This window comes from Poeciliopsis prolifica, unplaced genomic scaffold (genome assembly GCF_027474105.1).
Source record: "Poeciliopsis prolifica strain line A6 unplaced genomic scaffold, Auburn_PproV2 SCAFFOLD003, whole genome shotgun sequence".
NCBI classification, from domain to species: domain Eukaryota; kingdom Metazoa; phylum Chordata; class Actinopteri; order Cyprinodontiformes; family Poeciliidae; genus Poeciliopsis; species Poeciliopsis prolifica.
Genome location: NW_026562378.1, coordinates 18,274,635 through 18,293,350, shown reverse-complemented (window position 1 = coordinate 18,293,350; position 18,716 = coordinate 18,274,635). Strand labels below are relative to the sequence as shown.

Below are 18,716 nucleotides of genomic sequence, written 5' to 3'. Positions count from 1 at the left end.
TTATTTGCTGGTGACGCTGTTTATGGGAAAAACAGATAACCAAACGTCAATCATGTTCAGGAGCGCAACCTACCATGCTTCATCCCGCCCAGTCAACTGTACGTTCCTTCATCTCATTGGTTGATTTGCTGGCATAGGCGGGTCCACGCGCTTCAATTCGGTATGAAACGTGTCATTTAAAAGGAAGTTAGAAAGAGGTGCGCTTCTTTTATAATTAGTGATAGCTCAAGTAACATTCAATCAAAAATAAAAAATAAAAAAATAATAATAAAACAACTAATAAAAGATTTGCAGGGTGTTTAGCACATATTTTATCGCTCTGATATGCAATTCCATGAAGAAAAGACCACACTCTGCAAAAATGTCTGATTTTCTTTTTGTTCATTTAAATGTTTCAGATCACAAAATACATTTTAATAGACAAAAATATGGTTGGGGTCACTAATTTCATTGATTAATTGAAAAATACATCCAAACTAACTTTGTTTAATGTGTAAAACAACAATCGATAATGTTTTCTTTCTTCTTTTTCTTTTTTTTTTTTTTTACATTGCTGTGGGGAAAATATGTTCCACTCTTTTGGCACTGATTTAAATAAAACTACATTAGAAGGTTTTTCAGAATGAATGTCCAAAGTCAGAGTTGGAGTTGGTGGTTCTTTGGCTCATTGACCTGCTGAAAAATACTTTGCTTTTGGGGTTAGGTTCAGAAAGAAATGACTGGACTACGTCAGGATACAGCCGCTAAACATTGACACAATTTTCCTATCAGTTCCAAATTCAACTGTTGGTATAATGTTTTTTCTAAAATATTGTGGTAGGCTTTTTATACCAGATATATCAAGATAAAAACCTTCTAAAAACATGATGCTTCTGTCTCTGCAGTTATCGGAATGTTTTCCAATAAATCTTGAATATCATTAAGATCTTTTCTTGGCAAATGAGTTTCAGCCTGTGTGTTATTTTTGGTCAGTAGTCTTTCTGGCCTTTGGTGCCATTTTTTGTCCAGACTTTGTTGTTAATGAATTGTGTATATTAACTGAGTGGGTCTTTCAGTGCTTCAAATTTTAATGTAAATTCAATAGTGGTAAAGATGTTACACCGATTTAACTTCATGTCACACTGAATAATCAAATATTTTGGGGAAGTTTTTATTTTTGGATGGGATGTTTTGCATTAGTGAGTTTGTAAATCCATTTATTTATTTCTCTATTTATTTCCAATTTTGACATTATCAGTCCTCCATAAATTGATACATAATGAATTATATTCTGAGGTCTTTTACATTACTTCATGTAATTACACAAATGTTATTTAAGCTATTACTTCATTTTGCAGCAGTGTCTCAAAAATGTTGTTAAAATTCAACTCACTTTCTCAAAAAGATGTTATTTACAAACTTTATATGTGTGTAATTCTTTGAAACAAGCAGCGTTTTCATTCACCATTTCATCTCTTTATGGTTAAATGACAAAAATGAAAACCAGACTAAACCTACATCAACAGATACTGGAAAGGGGTTAGTGAGTTTGTTCCAGCAACCTGGTGGTGAATAAATTGAACGCACCATCGTTCCTTCTTGAAAGGGAAGGGGGAGGCGTTAAGTTTGTGTGAAGTTGTAAAAAGTTGTCAAGCCGAAAAAGAGCAAAGAAACTCCTCCCGTCTTCAAATTATGAGCAGTAAGTGAACTTTTAAAAACTCGGTGACCTAGTTAGGAGAGCACATATATATCAGCACTATCAAGTAAAGGCAGAGCGCAGTCTTTTACTCAGATTTAATACGACATCGTTTTGTTATCGATCGGACGTTGGAAGCATTTTAAAAGTGAGAAACTGACGCTTATTTATAGCTACTTGTTGGATACACCACTAACATTTATTTAAAGAAACATATTCATTTTCACACTGCGTAGTTATGGGTTCGTTTTACATTTTTTATTTCAATATAGACAACTTGTTGTGTTTTACCGAGCAGTTGGAGCTGTGTCGGTCACTTTAGCTAATGCCTAGCGAGTTTTCTACACATTACTTAGCTAATCAGCTAGCTGGCAGTGTAAGTAACCCGACGTAGGTTTCCTTCCTCTGACCCCCACAAAACAAGTCCAAACCTCACAAAAGTCGCTTTATTTGAGGGTATTTGATTGAGTTTATACTTTGTAGCTAAATGTTACTCAGTTTGTGCATTTGCCGCTTAAGAAGTCGGTGATCTTCCAACTCTTCTTCCGCAGATCAGCAGCAGCAGGGTGAAATGGCCGCTGTGGAGAGCGGTGGAGGATTCAGTCAGAAGCGAAACACAAACTCACAAGTAGGTTAACCTGTCACACAAACCTGCACTGTGGCAAAATTGCACGACTTTCTCTTTGATTGTGTTGTTGGAGTGATTCTGTGATCGGTCTGTGTTTGAAACTGTGCGGGATGTTGATTTTTCTCCCCGGAGCACATGTCACCGGGGTGGGGAATGGGCAGGTAAATTTCGCCCACACGGGGTGTTCCCGTCTTAGCCGGGCACTTCGTGTGCGTTTCGCTCGGCCCATTTGGCTGGCCAAGGAGGGGGTGGCTAGAGGAGTGTGCTAGTTTATAGGGCAGAATAAAGTGTGGGAGGGCAATGGGTGGGTTTGGGGGGAGGGGAAGCCGAGCCCGCCGCCGTTCCTGAAAAATGTGGTCCCTCCCAAACTCAGCCCCCCATATTTTCTCTCTGAAGACCAACTACACCAGAAGTGCTACATTGTAATATAGGTAGCATGAAAGTGATTTTAATGCAATGTTTGTGTGGCTTTGCACACACAAAGCAAGCCACACATATCATCATTGTGGTAAATTTAAAAGTCAAATACCTTCTTCCTAACAAGTTTAGATTTGGGTCTTAACTTTGAAACTGATCCTGCTTATACTGTCAAATCTACTTTAAACATTTAGTCTTACATAAATGCCTTATATATTTATTGAAAAAATTCTGCTTGAGATAATAGTTTTGTTTGATATTTAAGTCTCTGTTTTTTTCTCATCTTACTTTGCCCATGATCTGCTGTGAATTTGTCTATTTAAACAAATATTCTACATTTTTGCAAAGATAGTATACCATACCATTCTATGTGTATTTTTTATGTGTACAGGCTCCAAATGTCCAGAATAGGAGATTTCTATGAGCATTTAGATTTTATGAAAGATGCATCAGGATGTGTAGGATGAAATCTCATCTGATTAATGTAAAAAAATTTACTATTAAAATTTCTTAGCTCTAATTCCTGTAAAATGTGCCGTTTTGTTTTTCTTTGAAACCAAAATTCAAAGTTAACATCTGCAATTTCAGTTCATATCTTGATGTCCAACTCTGATGTTGGCTGCATGTTCTACTCCGTCGCTATTTTAATCTTTCCTCTCATTAGGTGTTTTTTATTGAAAAACACAAAAAAAGCAAATTTTGAAGTAATTCTGGTAATTTCGGTGGTACTGTATGTTTGTTATAATGTAACACTCTACTATACAGGTACCCAAGCCATTTAAATATTTGTACTTTATTCTTTTGGCAGGACTCACAGCAGCCGTCTCCTCTGGCCCTGTTGGCCGCTACGTGCAGTCGAATCGACACCCCTGGAGAGAACAACTCTTCAGCCGAGCAGCAACAAAATAATCAGCAGCAGCTGGAAATAAATCAGGGCATCTTTACCTCCACTGCCAACGGTTGGCAGGTTGTTCCCCTCAATGTTCAGGCATCCTCAGGCTCCAACACTATCACCACTGACTCGTCAGGGGTGATGGCCGGAGGAGACAACTGCAAGAGCAGACAGGTGCTGTCAACATCAGCGGCAGCTGTGAGCACTCAGGGTCAGCAGCAACAGCAGTACGTAGTAGCCCAAGCTCCATCAGTCCCAGGTCAGCAGTTGCTTACCACTATATCAGGCATGATGCCCAACATACAGTACCAAGTTATACCGCAGTTCCAGACAGTAGACGGTCAGCCATTACATTTTGCACATGCTCAGCAGGACCCGGCTGTATCTGCCGCAGCAGCACAAGGGCAGCAGTTTCAGATTGTGTCCTCTCCCAGTGGCCAGCAGATCATAGCTGCGACCAACAGAGCTGGCGCCGCTGGGAACATCATAACCATGCCCAGCGTCCTTCAGGGAGCAATCCCCATACAAAATATAAGCTTAGGCAATGGTGTGTTGCAAAACCAGGCCCAGTTCCTGGCAAACATGCCACTGTCTCTGAATGGAAACATCACGTTGTTGCCTGTTGCTACGGGTGCAGCGGGGGGAGATGTTAACGGTAGCGGAGAGGCTGGAGGCAATCAGCAGCAACCAGCTTCTTCTAGCAGTGTGACAGGGTATATGACCACCGCATCCACTGCCACAACGCAGACCTCATCCTCTTACGGTGCCACCCAAACACAGAAGAGTAACGGCTCGGCGACGGGCACGTTCCAGCAGAACGTCCCCATTCAGCCAGACAACAGAGACGGCCAGCAGCCGCAACAAATCCTCATCCAGCCTCAACAGGTCATCCAGGGTGGAGCGCCTCTTCAGGCCATTCAGGCCACAGCAGGCGGTCCGGTGTTTGCAACACCAACACTCAGTCAAGAGGGGCTTCAAAATCTTCAAATTATGCCAAACACGGGGCCCATCCTCTTGCGCACAGTGGGCCCTAATGGCCAGGTCAGCTGGCAGACCATTCAGATCCAGAGTCCAACAGGGACACAGATAACTCTTGCCCCAGTGCAGTCCCTGCCCCAGCTGGGGCAGAATCAGGGGGCGGCTGGTGCAGCAGGAATCCCGGTCAACGCGGTGCAGATCCCGAGCCTTCAGACCATCAACCTTAACACACTGGGCAGCACTGGGCTGCAGATGCATCAACTGCCGGGAGTTCCCATCCCCATCACCAGCACAACAGGTCTGTCATTTACCAGCAACAGCTGGGATAGTTTATAAAAGTTTTTAGTACTAATTCTGTAAATAATATTTGTTTGTTTCATTTCTGTGATTCATTAAAACATTTTCAGGAAATTTTTGATAATTTTGTTCCCAACTATCATGTCAACACCTTGCTGAAATAATGGGCTATGTTAACATAGCATCAGCAGCAGCTGTGAGCACTTAGACTCCGTTAAGTCTGGTCAAAATCACCCCCTCTTTTTTGAAAACAGCTCCTGCATTTCCTGATCCAGTGCTGAAATCTGGTTGAACCAGTTTAGCCGTTAGTGTTCATGTGAAACTTTAACCACACTGAATGATGCCATCAGGTTTTTTTTCCCTACTACTTCCTTTCACATTTTAATATTTTACTTGTAGTTGTGGTTTGACCACAACAGAAGGGTTTTTAGCAAGGCTGCAGCTTCACTACTGATGATTTAGTTTAAACCATAAGCAACCAGAGCTGGAAATAATCAAATGTTTGCATAATGGTGAAAGTGAACAGGGTGTGCAGCATTAAAATTTTTTTTTTACTAAGAATTAAGTTGCTGCAATGTTATTGTTTTATATCTTTTTGTATAAAACAAAAATATACATTTCCTTTTGACTTTCAAGGAAATGTTAAAAATAGTTTTCAAGAATTTTTTTATCATAATAATCGCTGCACCAAAGAACATAAAAAAAGGAAGATGTTTTTAAAAGTTGATAAATTATTTGCATTTAGGCTGGAAGGTTTCATAACTTTACCCCTGTATTATTTCTTCTCAATTATTACAGGGGACCAGGTGTTGCAGACAGGCGGAGACGGTTTGGATGACGGCGCACCTGTGGAGGACGAGGATTTAAGCCCTCAACCTCAGGGACGACGAAATCGAAGAGAAGCTTGCACCTGTCCAATGTGCAAAGATGGAGAGCCACGGTACGTCACCGATCTGTATGGCCGGTGTCCTGGGTAAATGTGTTAACACAATAATGAAATGTATAAAAGTGTTTCACTCCTTTGAGTAAGTTTTATTTCATTACAGTTTAGTGTTTAGCTTTCAAAATTTAGTGCAAAGGATTTGGCGACATCAAGTGGTCATGTTACATATGGTGGAAATGTGATTATAAGAGGGGCAAATTTTGTTACTAATCCTGGGAGACGACGAGGTAAATTTCCTGGAGCTTTTTGGACTTTTGCAAAATTTGAGATTATTTCTAAACCTCAGATAAATTGATGACAGGTTTAATGCAGAATTAATTCTGCTGCATATTTAATTAAAATGCAATAGCAATGCAACAAATGAAAAAATTAATAATCCTTCCGGTTTATTTTTGCGTACCCTAGATAATTGTATGCGTAGATGCAGTCTTCACCTTGAAACGTGGATATTTTGTTGCAGAGTTTTCACTTTAGTGGGTTATGCAAACCTCCAAATATCAGATCAGGTTAAATCTTATTTTCGGGGTTAAAAATTAACCCCTAAATATTTTTGACTTTGTACAGTGACCCAAATAAGAAGAAGCAGCACATCTGTCACATCAGTGGCTGTGGGAAGATCTACGGCAAGACGTCCCACCTTAGAGCCCATCTGCGTTGGCACACGGGAGAACGCCCCTTCGTTTGCAGTTGGTCTTTTTGTGGCAAACGATTCACGCGTTCAGATGAGCTTCAGCGCCATAAGAGGACACACACAGGTAAGGAGTTCAGTGTCCAAGCTAGGGACTACAATCAAATGACTGAGCACAATTTCTAGGATTGTCTAATTGCACAGACATCAGCATATACCCCTCTAACTTATTTTCCACCTCTTACTTTCAGGAGAGAAAAAGTTTGCATGCCACGAATGTCCCAAACGCTTCATGCGCAGCGACCACCTCTCCAAGCACATCAAGACCCACCTGAACAAGAAAGTACCCGTCACAGGCAACAACATCGCCGTGTCCTCCGACGCGGCTTCTCCGTCGGCGGGAACAGAATGCAGCGCAGGAGCCGGCTCAAACAATGACCAGCACACCATTGTCACCATGGAAACCTTATCTGCAGAAAGCCTTGCTCGGTTAGCCAGCAGTGGCATCAACATGATGCAGGTGGACCTTCACCAGCTCAATGGCAACAGTTACTAGTGACGCTGAACCATGAATTTGGACACAAGGGTGGGACTGGGGGGGTCAAAGGGCATGTTTCATCAGAAACAGAACCTCTCGGAGATGTCGGTCTGAAGGGGGTTCTCCGATGCTAATAATTTGTATAACTAAGACAGAAATTTGATTTACATTCTTGTATGTAGAGGCTTGTGGTATTTAGGTTTCTGAGGTGGACAGCTGGGATTAAAATCTCAATCTACAGAAATCACTGTGAAATCCTATTTCCTCTGAAGGGAAATGGTTTTACACCAACATCTGCAGCCTTATGTGGTGTAAGGCTGCAACAAAAAACACAGGTCAGCACGCGCCATGATGTCGCTGGAATTCTGTTGAGGTTCTTCAATGAAGAGATGACACTAAGATCGTTTTCTCTCACTGTTTCAAGCTTTGCCCCATTTTTCTTCTACACCTCAGAGGTTTCCTGATCGACAGGCCCAGAGTGATGTTTCATGTCCCTCAGGCTAACCGACATCATCTCAAAATGAAACGTCTACAAATAATGAAAACGTCTTGCAAATTTTCATTTTGTTGAAGCCAGAAGCACAAACGTGTTTGTCATGAAATTCTTAAAATAACTCTTTAACGTCTTTTGTGAAAACATTCAAGCCATCATGCTTTATTGTCAGGATAGAAGCAAAGCAGATTTTCTTTGTATATATACTTTTTTTTTAGTAAACATTACAGAAAATTCTTAGCACAAACAAGAATATATAACATGGTTGCAGGTGATTGTCTTTCTGTTGTCTGTTCATCTTATGCACAATCAATCTTAATCTTATTTTTATATATGTAGATTAAATTTGTAAACTTCAAAGCTTTTCATATAATGTTATAAGATCCAGATCTTCCGGTCTCTTTTCCATCTTTTATCTTCCTCACAGCCATGTCAGTGGTTCGTTTTTCCCTCTTTGGTTAATAGTTTTCAAGTTTTGCAATAATGTCAAATACTAAATTTACAAGCTCCAGACCAAAGGTTTATGCTCCTTTTTATGAAAACTACTTTGGGAATCTTTCTTTGGTCCACAAGCTTTCTAAAAGTACTCACCTAGTGATGCAAATGCCAAAATTATAACTGGAAAACATCTAGTAAGGCTGACTGTGTGTACTCTTCCTTTACTTGTCCAAACAAGTAGCAAAAGGCATTGTCAGAATGTATTTGCCTAAGTTGTTTTTCTTCATAATTATGCTCTGTATGAATTGTAACCTGTGCAATGCATGTTTAAAACTTCAACTCATTGGACAGCAAGTGCTCTTACCTCCTTTCCCCCCGTCCCCCCGTTTTTAAATAAGGGATTTTTTATGTTATACATGTTTATATAACTACTGCAAATGCCAACAGCTGGATTAAAAGGACATCTTTCTAATCTCTTTGCAAACATGTCTTTAGCTTTATTCACAATACACAAAGGACAGCAAAAACTTGGTTAAATTTATTTTAAAAAAATTCAAAAAAGAAAAACTTCGTAAGATGCAATAAACGTCCACCCAGAGTTAAAATGACATCTCCACTTTCTCCTCGTCCTTCAGTTTTTTATGGAGACTGCAAGGACAAAACAAAAAATACAGGAAATATTTAGTCATTCCAACTGGTTAACAGCATAATTAGGTTGCAGGAGTCTGAATCTCACCTGCTGAGGTAGGAGTGGACGTCAGAGAAGCCATGGTACTGAGCAGCTGGATTAAAAGGACATCTTTCTAATCTCTTTGCAAACATGTCTTTAGCTTTATTCACAATACACAAAGGACAGCAAAAACTTGGTTAAATTTATTTTAAAAAAATTAAAAAAAAAGAAAAACTTCGTAAGATGCAATAAACGTCCACCCAGAGTTAAAATGACATCTCCACTTTCTCCTCGTCCTTCAGTTTTTTATGGAGACTGCAAGGACAAAACAAAAAATACAGGAAATATTTAGTCATTCCAACTGGTTAACAGCATAATTAGGTTGCAGGAGTCTGAATCTCACCTGCTGAGGTAGGAGTGGACGTCAGAGAAGCCATGGTACTGAGCAGCTGGATTAAAAGGACATCTTTCTAATCTCTTTGCAAACATGTCTTTAGCTTTATTCACAATACACAAAGGACAGCAAAAACTTGGTTAAATTTATTTTAAAAAAATTCAAAAAAAGAAAAACTTCGTAAGATGCAATAAACGTCCACCCAGAGTTAAAATGACATCTCCACTTTCCCTCGTCCTTCAGTTTTTTATGGAGACTGCAAGGACAAAACAAATACAGGAAATATTTAGTCATTCCAACTGGTTAACAGCATAATTAGGTTGCAGGAGTCTGAATCTCACCTGCTGAGGTAGGAGTGGACGTCAGAGAAGCCATGGTACTGAGCAGCTGGATTAAAAGGACATCTTTCTAATCTCTTTGCAAACATGTCTTTAGCTTTATTCACAATACACAAAGGACAGCAAAAACTTGGTTAAATTTATTTTAAAAAAATTCAAAAAAAAGAAAAACTTAGTAAGATGCAATAAACGTCCACCCAGAGTTAAAATGACATCTCCACTTTCTCCTCGTCCTTCAGTTTTTTATGGAGACTGCAAGGACAAAACAAAAAATACAGGAAATATTTAGTCATTCCAACTGGTTAACAGCATAATTAGGTTGCAGGAGTCTGAATCTCACCTGCTGAGGTAGGAGTGGACGTTAGAGAAGCCATGGTACTGAGCCAGAGGGAACAGGATGCCAGTAGGGCATCGGCCCTCACGCTGGCGGCAGAAACTACAGTTGCAAATGTTGCGGCAAGGGGGGCACTTCCAGTCCTGAGGAGAGGCCGCAAAGTTTAGGAGGATAAGTGATACAAACTAAAAATAAACATTGTGATTACATACTGCTGTTTACTTAAGCCTTGCCTGTATTTTGTAATATGGTATATTCTCAGTAATTTGTAAAGTGATACACAGGCCATGTGGGTAATTTACAGTCCTGTAAAGGGAGGATGTAATCTGAATTTTGGATACCCGTTTATCCAGAAAATGCCCTTCAGGATTTTTCTCTACTTTGCTTCAGTCATTGTACCTTCACAAGCCTTCCGGGGCCTCCTGCTGAGAAGCATTCCCACAGCATGATCCTGCCCCCACCATGCTTGTGATGATGTTTCTGTGTTTTGATATTCACCAAACAGAAGTTTCTTATCCAATAGCCAAAAACACCATTTGAATTTTAGCTACATTAACTACATAAAATTATTTTTCTATCCAAATTATTTTTCTAATTAAAAAAAATAGCCTAAAGCACTAAGTGAGCTGAAATGTATTTGCAGAAAATAGATTCAAATTAAAAATAAAAATCTAAATTAAAGAATTGTTTTTTTTAACCTTTTTGATACCATAATAAGGATTAGAGTTGGACTACACTACCCCCTTTACTTTTTTCATAATATCTAAAACCTAGAATTTAAAATATAAGCTAATGAGAACAGGAAGCCTTCTAGAACAAGATGTCCTAAAACAAATAAGCAGAAAGTCTTACATTTCAATGTGAAGTTACACAAATGCAAAGACTAGGAGAATCACACAAAACACACATCACTGAAACCTCCTCCAAAGTTTGCAACCAAACATTTAAGGGTAATTTGTGGTTTCAGGGTGTGGAAGCCAAGCGGTGTTTATAGGAACAACCCTTTTCTGGGCAGCAGTTCATGACCTGAATCTTAAGATAAGTTTCATGCCAAAATGGACCAAACATATGCAAGACAGTCAACAACAGAAAAAAAACTCTATAACATTTTAAAAATAGTAAAAAGAAAACCATTGTTTATCATTTTACTGCCTTATCTTAACAAAATCAATTTCTGCTAAGAATTTGATTAAAATTGTCATTAATTCCAAGTTCTTCCCCATTTCTCTATTATGAATGTAAAAAATACTTCTCAAATAAAACCATAACAAAGTCAACAATAGTTTATTGCAGTTGCCAATTTGATTTACGGAATATAATCCATCATCAGAATGGAAACCGTGTGGCTGTATGTTAATTATTTACGCTAAAGCAGTAGAGAGCACTGACCGGATTAAGCAGAGCCTTCCTGACGTCCTCTCCATATCGGTTCCTCAGGCATGGCCCGCAGAACTGACCCTGAATCCCTCGACAGTTCTTATTGCGGCAGCAAGTCTTTGTGTCAACAGTTTTCTGCCGGCACTGATGGCACGTGGAGCCCTGACAAAAAAATAAAGACATTATGAACTTTATACAGTGCCAAGGAAAATTATTAACCTACGTATTTAATCAGGAAACATTTATTTTCCTGCAAGATAACGACCCAAACCATTAAACTAAAGCTACACAAAAATGTGTTCAAGAAAATTTGACTGAGCTCAAAGAGTTTTGCCAGGAAACCTTGGAGCAAAACTGCAGCATCCAGATGTGCAGTTCTGATTGAAATGTGTATCCAGTAAAAACAGCTTTGCAGAGGGCAAATATTTACACAATCACTTATTTTATGTTACATATTCTTATTTGTCACTGTTTTGTAGAAATAAGTTTTCCCTTTTCCCTCTCAAAAATCTATAATTTTTTTTTTGCAACCACAGAGAAGGTTTTATGAGACCTGGTGTTTGATAAAATAGATAATCTTAAGATTAGAAAGCGGTAACTGCCAAAAATAAATAACCAGACGCATTTCTGAGCCATGTTAGATTTAGATTTTAAAGAGCTGAATAATTTGTTGCATTTTCACAAGTGGAAAGATGAGCATGTCCTTTACAGATCTGACTGGAGAAATAAACTGTGTGTGATTTTGTAAGTTGAACTGAACTTACTGTGACAGAGTTGTAAACCTTGTCAGTCATATTGTCAGCAACCAATTCCAGCTCGTCTTCTGTGATTTCCTCTACTGGACGGATGACGTGAGGGTTCTGATTTGGTCGTGGAGTGCCATGGCGACGTGGAGCTCGGCGAACCTAAAACAGGTAATGAAGTTGTGCATTACTTCAGTAAGCACCTAAATAACTATATTTAGCTCTCATTGATTACCAATGTTAGTTATACAATATCAGAATTATTTTGTAGAGCAAAACAAACATGGTTTTACCAACTAGTTTATTGTTCAGTTTGTTGTTGAACTGACCTCCAACAGCTCTTCCTCCAGGCTGAGCTCCACATCTGCTTCTGAATGGTCCTCGATTGCCCCCATAGAGCGGGTATGTCTGCGAGAAGCCCGTTCTGGGTTCCTCCTGGTCTCCCTGTCATTTTGACCAGAGCGAGGCAGGCGCTGGAGAATTGGAAATTAATCCACGTAATCAGTTAGTACCAAAGGAATATTCAGGTTAAGAGTCTTGAATTTATTAAATCTGTACTTGAATTTCAAATTCACCACCAAATAACCAAATAAAAACAACAGTCATTATTAATTATTTGAATGCATACAAATTTCAAAGTCTACATTTAGTTTTTTTCTTTATGTTTGATAAAAACACACTTTTATTCCTTGGCTTTCAACACATTGTGATATTGTTTTGTATGGCACCTTAAAATGCACCTGAAATGTTATCTGTGTACATTTTATATTTGTATATGTTTTTCTTTTTTACACATTTCTGTTTTAATGTACAGTACTTTGGCTACCCAGTGGTTTTTAAAATGTGCTATTGAAGTAAAGGCACCTCTTATTCAGACATTTAGTCTACTGCAAAACTGTCTAGACCAGCAGAAAGATGTTGATTTCCAATCTTTCCATCATACTCACAGAGCTTTTTTCTTTTGTCGTTGATCTGCCTGCTTGTTTTTTAAGAAAGCCAGCTCCTCCGGGCATTTTCTGTAGCTCTGCCATTAGCTGAGCCAACTAGAAGATAATAAATAATAAATTAATGCCAGTGCGTAATTCACCCTAAAACTGAAATTAGTCATTTATTATGACCACTGTAGTGTAGCAGGCTCACTGCTCATAGTCATAGGACTTTGTCTTATGTGAAGCATGAGGATTCATAAAATACACATATTGGTTTCCCTATAACTTAGGCTTGTGTTTGGTGATTTTCCACATGTCAAGGTGACATGTCCATTAGCACAGTAACAGTACAGACTGAAAAAATTGTGGTTGCACAACCTCATGTCAGTTGCAGTCTAATCTGCAGGTGGCAATGTTCAACCAGCTTAGGTCTAGTGACCGATGGCTTCAGACCAGAAAAACATCTTAGTCATTCTCATCTAGGGCAGAGACTTTTAAGGTGATTCAAATGCATTTGTTGCATGTGAATCACCTGAAAATTCTTCATAACCCACAATTCAGAGATTAACGAGGAGGAAAAAATTTACCTTAGATGTCTTATGGCACTAATCACAACTTCTACATCCAAGAAAACTCTTTAATTTAACATACAAATTTACAAACATTACCACAAGGCATGCGTTTCTGGTTTACCATTGCTTTGTTGGCCTTGATGTTCTGCTCTCTCTTGGCCAGGAAATTATCCGACTCATCTTTTGCAGAACCTGATCCATTATCCTCAGCCTGATGCGGTTGACTCACAGCCTTCTCTTCGTCCTCAAATTTCACATGCTTGCCCTTCTTTGACCTCTTGGGCTCTCTTGGCTTCTTCACCTCTCTCTTTGCTGCAATATTTTCTTCTTCATCCTCAAACTCTGAGAGCTGGAAAGAAGAAGAGCCAGAGCGAAGTGCAACCCTCAGCTTGAAGGGCTGACAGGCAGCAGGTGGTTTAGATGTGGTCTTTAGATCCATGGGAGAAGAGTCAGGTTGTGATTCATGTTGCAAATCCAAATTCTGTAGGTAAAAAGCAAGGATTTGTCATAAGAGCCAGATTTCTAAAACATTCTCCAGTAAAATGTATTGGTAAAAAAGGGATAAATGGATTTGGTAGTAGAATAATTAGAAGTTGTCAACATATTACAAGTAATAGTTTCTATGCCATATCTAATGTTAGGTGTGTTGGCAATAAGTGCAAAACATACCGTTTCTGTGAGCTCAGAGTCAGAAAAGCCATAAAATGTCTCATCACTTTCTGAATCCTCTGCAAACACATCCACTAGTTTCTTCATATCAACTTCACACTCCACCTGTAAGTGAAGAATAAAAACTGCTTTAAAAACTTGTGTTAGCTTAAATGCAGTAGGCATTCAGTGAGAAAAATATATACATTCATGACTTTGCCAGTGCAAACCCCTCAAGTTTCACTGGGTTCTCCAAAAGACAAACCTGTAGTTCAAACCTGATTGGAAACTAATGGCGCTTGTTATGTAGATTCGGACAGCACGAACACAACCGAGAGGGGCGGTGCTTTGTTTGCTGACGACCTATTTTAACTCCGCCCTCATGGAAAGATGTGGACACTAAAACAGACTTCCAAACATTTTCAATCAAGAGAAGATTTGTAAAAAATAAAGGTTCCTGCTTCTAAAACTTTGGTCTGTCCTCTTAATGACGACTGTCAGCGTTAAAGTAATTTTGAGGAAGAAACTAAACCTGAGGAGCTACAGTATGGCTTCCTTCAGAATAACATCATATAAATTGAGGTCGTTTGGCATTTCATGAACTCCGTCAGAGTTTTTAACTGACAGGGTTACTCTTTCAGTGATAATGTTGACAAATCTCACTTAAATGTGCAGATAATTTATTTCAATGTCTTCTGCATAAATTGCATTTCTTCACATGTATCAAGTATTTCTTTTTACTGTTTGTCACCACCTTCAGTTCTGTGTCAACTCCTTCAGATGGACTTTTAAGTTGTTTTTTATTTTATTTTGAATTATATTTCTTTTGTTTCTCGAGAAGCATTTGTCTGTAAAACTGAGTAAAAATATCACTAATAGGTTCATTAAAAAATAATTTTATATTTATTTTTGTCACAAGGTGATGAAAAAGTTCTGGGTCAGGTCCATTAAAAATTTTACTTTCAAAAAAATGTTGCAACTGGGAGTCTGTCCCTTAGCATCTTTACATTTCCAAAACATTATTTGCCATATTTATATACATAAGCTTGAAGAATAATTTTTTAAAAATCTCCTTGTAATTGCTATGACCTGTCACAGGTTTAAATGATGCTTTATTTCTGTTTTTTTTCTAACTATGAGAAAGTGTTTTTGTTGTTGTTCTTAATAATTTTACCTTTTGATTCCATATGTCCATGATGTAACGGGTTTCTGGTAAAATAATAAGAAAGTTGTGCTTGTGTAATTCATATCCGCTGAATCATCTCACTATATTTCAGTATCACATTACAAAGCTGCGTTTTTTTGCCGTTGCGTACACGACGTACGTATCCTTTAAGGGAGGGCGTGGCTTCCTGCTGCAGAGAAGGAAGCCTTAATGCGGAAGATAAACAAAAGCCTCCCTATTTCTGACTTTTCAAGAACAGGGACAAAGTCCACAGGTAAACCGTAAAAATATTTTTACAGATTTTATATTTTGCTATCAAATCAAGTACATATGATCTACAATCATTAGAAGGCTAAAATTATTTTAGGGTGTCTTGCTTGGAAAATAGACAAATGTCTTCCTGTATTCGAAAAATAATTTAGAACTTTTGCTACACTGTTGTTTAACGTTGTTTTAACAACGATACCTCATACAACTAGTTTAACTTTGGCTTGAAACAGCAGTTTCGAGTCTTTTAACCCCTGCATTCAGTTTGAAGGGTAATATGTTTTCATAAACTGTTTCTTATTGTAATCCCTTCAACCAAATTAAAGAAATTTAAGTAAAAGTGAAATCAGCCTGTGTGTTTACTCGTTGTTATCCCTTAAGAACTATGCTTTACAGGAAACACCCACTGTGGTCTGTAATGAAAAAATATATAAAAATATGCAGATTTATTTAGTTTTTGTCAGAATCATTCCTCTTATTTAATTTTAACTGGTCACTTCATAAATAAAGTATGATACACTTACTGGCCTATTTATTGCTGACACAATTTTACTTTTGCTTTCTGAACCACCTTAATTCTTCATAGCTTGATTCAAGAACATGTCAGAAACGTTCAATTGAGATTTTGGTTCATGTTTACAAGACAGAATTCCAGATTTTGGTACCAAAGGATTCAAAGTGTGCCAAGAAATTCCCCAGACCAAACGCAAAGCCACCACAAAAGGCGGGATGGATTCATCCTTCATGTCGTCAAATTCAATTTCTGACTCAACCATTTTAATGCTGCATCTACAATCATCATTGATTGGACCAGGCAGCATTTTCCAATCTGTTTCTTTCCAATTTCTGGGTGTTCTTAGGAGTGACACCCAGATTTTGTTGTTTGATGTGTCCTGCATTTAGAGATGGTGTACTTAAGCGATAACGAGGCATTGTTAGAACTCCTAGTATCTTGTTTCCCAAACCTGTTACCTGTGGCCTGCTCATTGTCCTCTGACCTTTGACTTTACTATAAGATTTTTAACAGCACAACTTCCCCTTAGTGGATATGTTACAATCTGATTGACCGATTCACTATTTCTGGAGACAAACAACGACATAGGGATAAGTATTAACAGTAGCTAGCAAATGTATGTTTTGAAAAATCATTCTAAAAAACTTTAGTTTTGAATACAATTTCATGTTTACTATCAGTTTCTTCTCAACAACCATTTGTCGTTTTTGATTAGGATAGTTTTATGGAGAATGAAGAGTTGTGGTTAAAATAAGTTATTATGCAAGATGTTAATGTGGACAATATCCAATGTTTTGTGTCATTGCATTGTCAAAGACTAAATAATATAAATCTTTTGCAGGAGGTTTTTTGAGACCTAAACTCTTCGTCTAAGCAACTTAATACACAGACTATGTGGCCAAATCAAGGTGGGATTTCACACCAGGCCATAACACAATTTTTGATAAGTTTGATGCAAGTTATATCTGATCACTTTTCTAAGGTGCATAATTGTGCTGCTTTTCCATATCAGGTCCTCCTCCTCAAATGGGTCCCCAAAACCCTGCCTTCCCTCCAGGCTACAACCCTACATTTCCCAATGCTCCTGCATCTGGAATGTTCCCCCAGGGTCCGAACCCTGCATACCCTGCAGGCCAATTCCCAGCTCCCATGAACCCAGCCATGGTTCCCATTGCACCTCCAGGGGCTCCTGGACCCCATGCATATCCCATGGCTCCTGGAGGTGTTCATCCAGGTCCATATCCCCACTCTCCCAAAGGGGGCCACCACAAGGGCCATCACAAGGATCCTCATTATGGTGGGTTACACCCTGGGCCTGGAATGGTTGTTGGAGGACATGGACACAAAAAGCATAAGAAGATGAAAAAGATGAAGAAGGTGAAGAAAGAACACAAGCATGGACACCACAAACATGGCAAGGTGAGTTTTGGCTTGGTTCAAACTGGAAGTGATTGTGCATAAAACAGTGTAAAAATTTGTGAAAGATCCTTTTTGTAATGACCATCTTGACATTTTTGTAATCACCCAGGAAATAACATACTAAAATTAATGTTTTTTAAGAAATAATAATATGATATGCAATGTAAAGATGGAAATTGTGAGTAGTAGCATCTTGCACCTGTTGGAACAATGAATTATTGACATTAAGGGATGCACTGCTCTCATCCAGGATGACTGATTATTTTATTGATTAATTTGTTATGCCCTAATTTAAACTGCAATTGTGTTTGTTGTTGTTTTTTTTTTTGTTATTCTGACTCCCATGACTCCAGTTGTTTGTATTGTCAGTCTTGTACTAAATGTAATAGTTTATTGCATAAACTTTGACTGCAAAAGCTGTAATTTCTGCTTAAACCTGGCAATATGAAATGTTTTATTGTTTCATTATGTATGTTTTTTGTCTTTACAGCATTCAAGCAGCAGCAGCAGTAGCAGCAGCAGCAGTGACTCAGACTAAATCGTCAAGCTCAACACTCAGCCTTCATGCAATAATTATTCTAAAAGCGCAACTTATTACCTTGAATCTAATCTTATCACTTTTACATCCACAAGTATGGTATTTCATAAACTCTTTAAATTTAATTTATGACACTAAAGCAGAATGCACACTCGGAGTTACTTTCAGTTTCTGAGATTCAGTTTATTCCTCTTACAGGACATGGGACGTTAATTTGTAGTTAGATAATTCATTTTCTGCTACTGCAGTACATAAATTCTCCATTTGTGTAAATGTAAATGCTCAAAAATAAGTGAGCAGTTATGACGCATTTTGTTTTTTAAGATGTCATATAGAAAATGAGTGCAATTATTGTTTTATGTTCTAAGTAGAATATTAGCTAAGTGCAGAGTTGGACCCATTATGTCGTTGTCAACATCTGATTTTATTCTCAATACTACATGGCTTCAAAATAAATATATCAATCGACTACGTAGTAGTGTGTTTTTCCCCATTTGATTTCAATACATCATATTGCAAAATAATTTCTATCACATTGTATTGAAATAAGATTGCTTTGTGAAATGCAGATGATTCTTGTTTTATCTGATAAAATATCATTGTCTCATTTAATTTAATGTTTATTATGTGAGATGTGACTAATGGCTTGAAAATTGAACATCTTAGGGTTTTTATTTCATATGTAAGAATCACTTGAGAGAACACATAAGTAATATAACTATTTTTATTCTGACTAAATTCATCTCTTTGGTAAGTTGTGGGTATTGGGAATATGCTTCAGTAAGATTATCTGCTAATTTTCAGATAAATGTTACAATTATTTTCTTTTTATGGAGGAAAATCCTGCAATCTTATTATGTAATGCTTAACAGCTATTTGTT

General features: G+C 38.1%; 3 protein-coding genes across 4 annotated transcripts; 2 read left to right on the top strand and 1 right to left on the bottom strand.

The window, feature by feature from the left end:
• The first annotated feature begins 1,597 nt into the window (after nt 1-1,597).
• sp1 (sp1 transcription factor) lies at nt 1,598-8,411 on the top strand. Of its 2 annotated transcripts, none has more exons than XM_055024597.1 (6): nt 1,598-1,678; nt 2,227-2,303; nt 3,529-4,888; nt 5,686-5,827; nt 6,395-6,585; nt 6,710-8,411. In XM_055024597.1, the coding sequence occupies exons 1-6, from the start codon at nt 1,672-1,674 to the stop codon at nt 7,012-7,014; spliced, it is 2,082 nt and encodes a 693-aa protein (XP_054880572.1). In that variant the 5' UTR covers nt 1,598-1,671; the 3' UTR covers nt 7,015-8,411. The 2 variants fall into 2 exon arrangements, with proteins under 2 accessions (XP_054880572.1, XP_054880580.1); XM_055024605.1 differs by lacking the exon at nt 1,598-1,678 and adding an exon at nt 1,696-1,823.
• An 816-nt stretch (nt 8,412-9,227) lies between these two features.
• LOC129358337 (cell division cycle-associated protein 7-like) lies at nt 9,228-14,242 on the bottom strand. The gene is made up of 10 exons (XM_055027313.1): nt 14,198-14,242; nt 13,954-14,058; nt 13,406-13,765; nt 12,731-12,826; nt 12,113-12,256; nt 11,805-11,945; nt 11,053-11,202; nt 9,670-9,806; nt 9,333-9,581; nt 9,228-9,247 (listed from the first exon to the last, which is right to left on the bottom strand). The coding sequence occupies exons 2-9, from the start codon at nt 14,038-14,040 to the stop codon at nt 9,533-9,535; spliced, it is 1,164 nt and encodes a 387-aa protein (XP_054883288.1). The 5' UTR covers nt 14,041-14,058; nt 14,198-14,242; the 3' UTR covers nt 9,228-9,247; nt 9,333-9,532.
• An 886-nt stretch (nt 14,243-15,128) lies between these two features.
• Nucleotides 15,129-18,304, top strand: LOC129358171 (proline-rich protein 13-like). The gene is made up of 4 exons (XM_055027046.1): nt 15,129-15,371; nt 16,720-16,786; nt 16,891-17,297; nt 17,788-18,304. The coding sequence occupies exons 2-4, from the start codon at nt 16,771-16,773 to the stop codon at nt 17,833-17,835; spliced, it is 471 nt and encodes a 156-aa protein (XP_054883021.1). The 5' UTR covers nt 15,129-15,371; nt 16,720-16,770; the 3' UTR covers nt 17,836-18,304.
• Nucleotides 18,305-18,716: the final 412 nt, after the last annotated feature.

Coding starts and splice junctions, on each gene's coding strand:
- LOC129358171 (XM_055027046.1), top strand. Junction 17,298..17,787: donor GACACCACAAACATGGCAAG/GTGAGTTTTGGC, acceptor TTGTCTTTACAG/CATTCAAGCAGCAGCAGCAG.
- sp1 (XM_055024597.1), top strand. Junction 2,304..3,528: donor AGCGAAACACAAACTCACAA/GTAGGTTAACCT, acceptor TTCTTTTGGCAG/GACTCACAGCAGCCGTCTCC. Junction 4,889..5,685: donor CCCCATCACCAGCACAACAG/GTCTGTCATTTA, acceptor CAATTATTACAG/GGGACCAGGTGTTGCAGACA.
- LOC129358337 (XM_055027313.1), bottom strand. CDS start 14,040: ATGAAGAAACTAGTGGATGTGTTTGCAGAGGATTCAGAAAGTGATGAG. Junction 12,827..13,405: donor TCAAGGCCAACAAAGCAATG/GTAAACCAGAAA, acceptor ATTATCTTCTAG/TTGGCTCAGCTAATGGCAGA. Junction 9,807..11,052: donor GGAAGGCTCTGCTTAATCCG/GTCAGTGCTCTC, acceptor GCCTCTCCTCAG/GACTGGAAGTGCCCCCCTTG.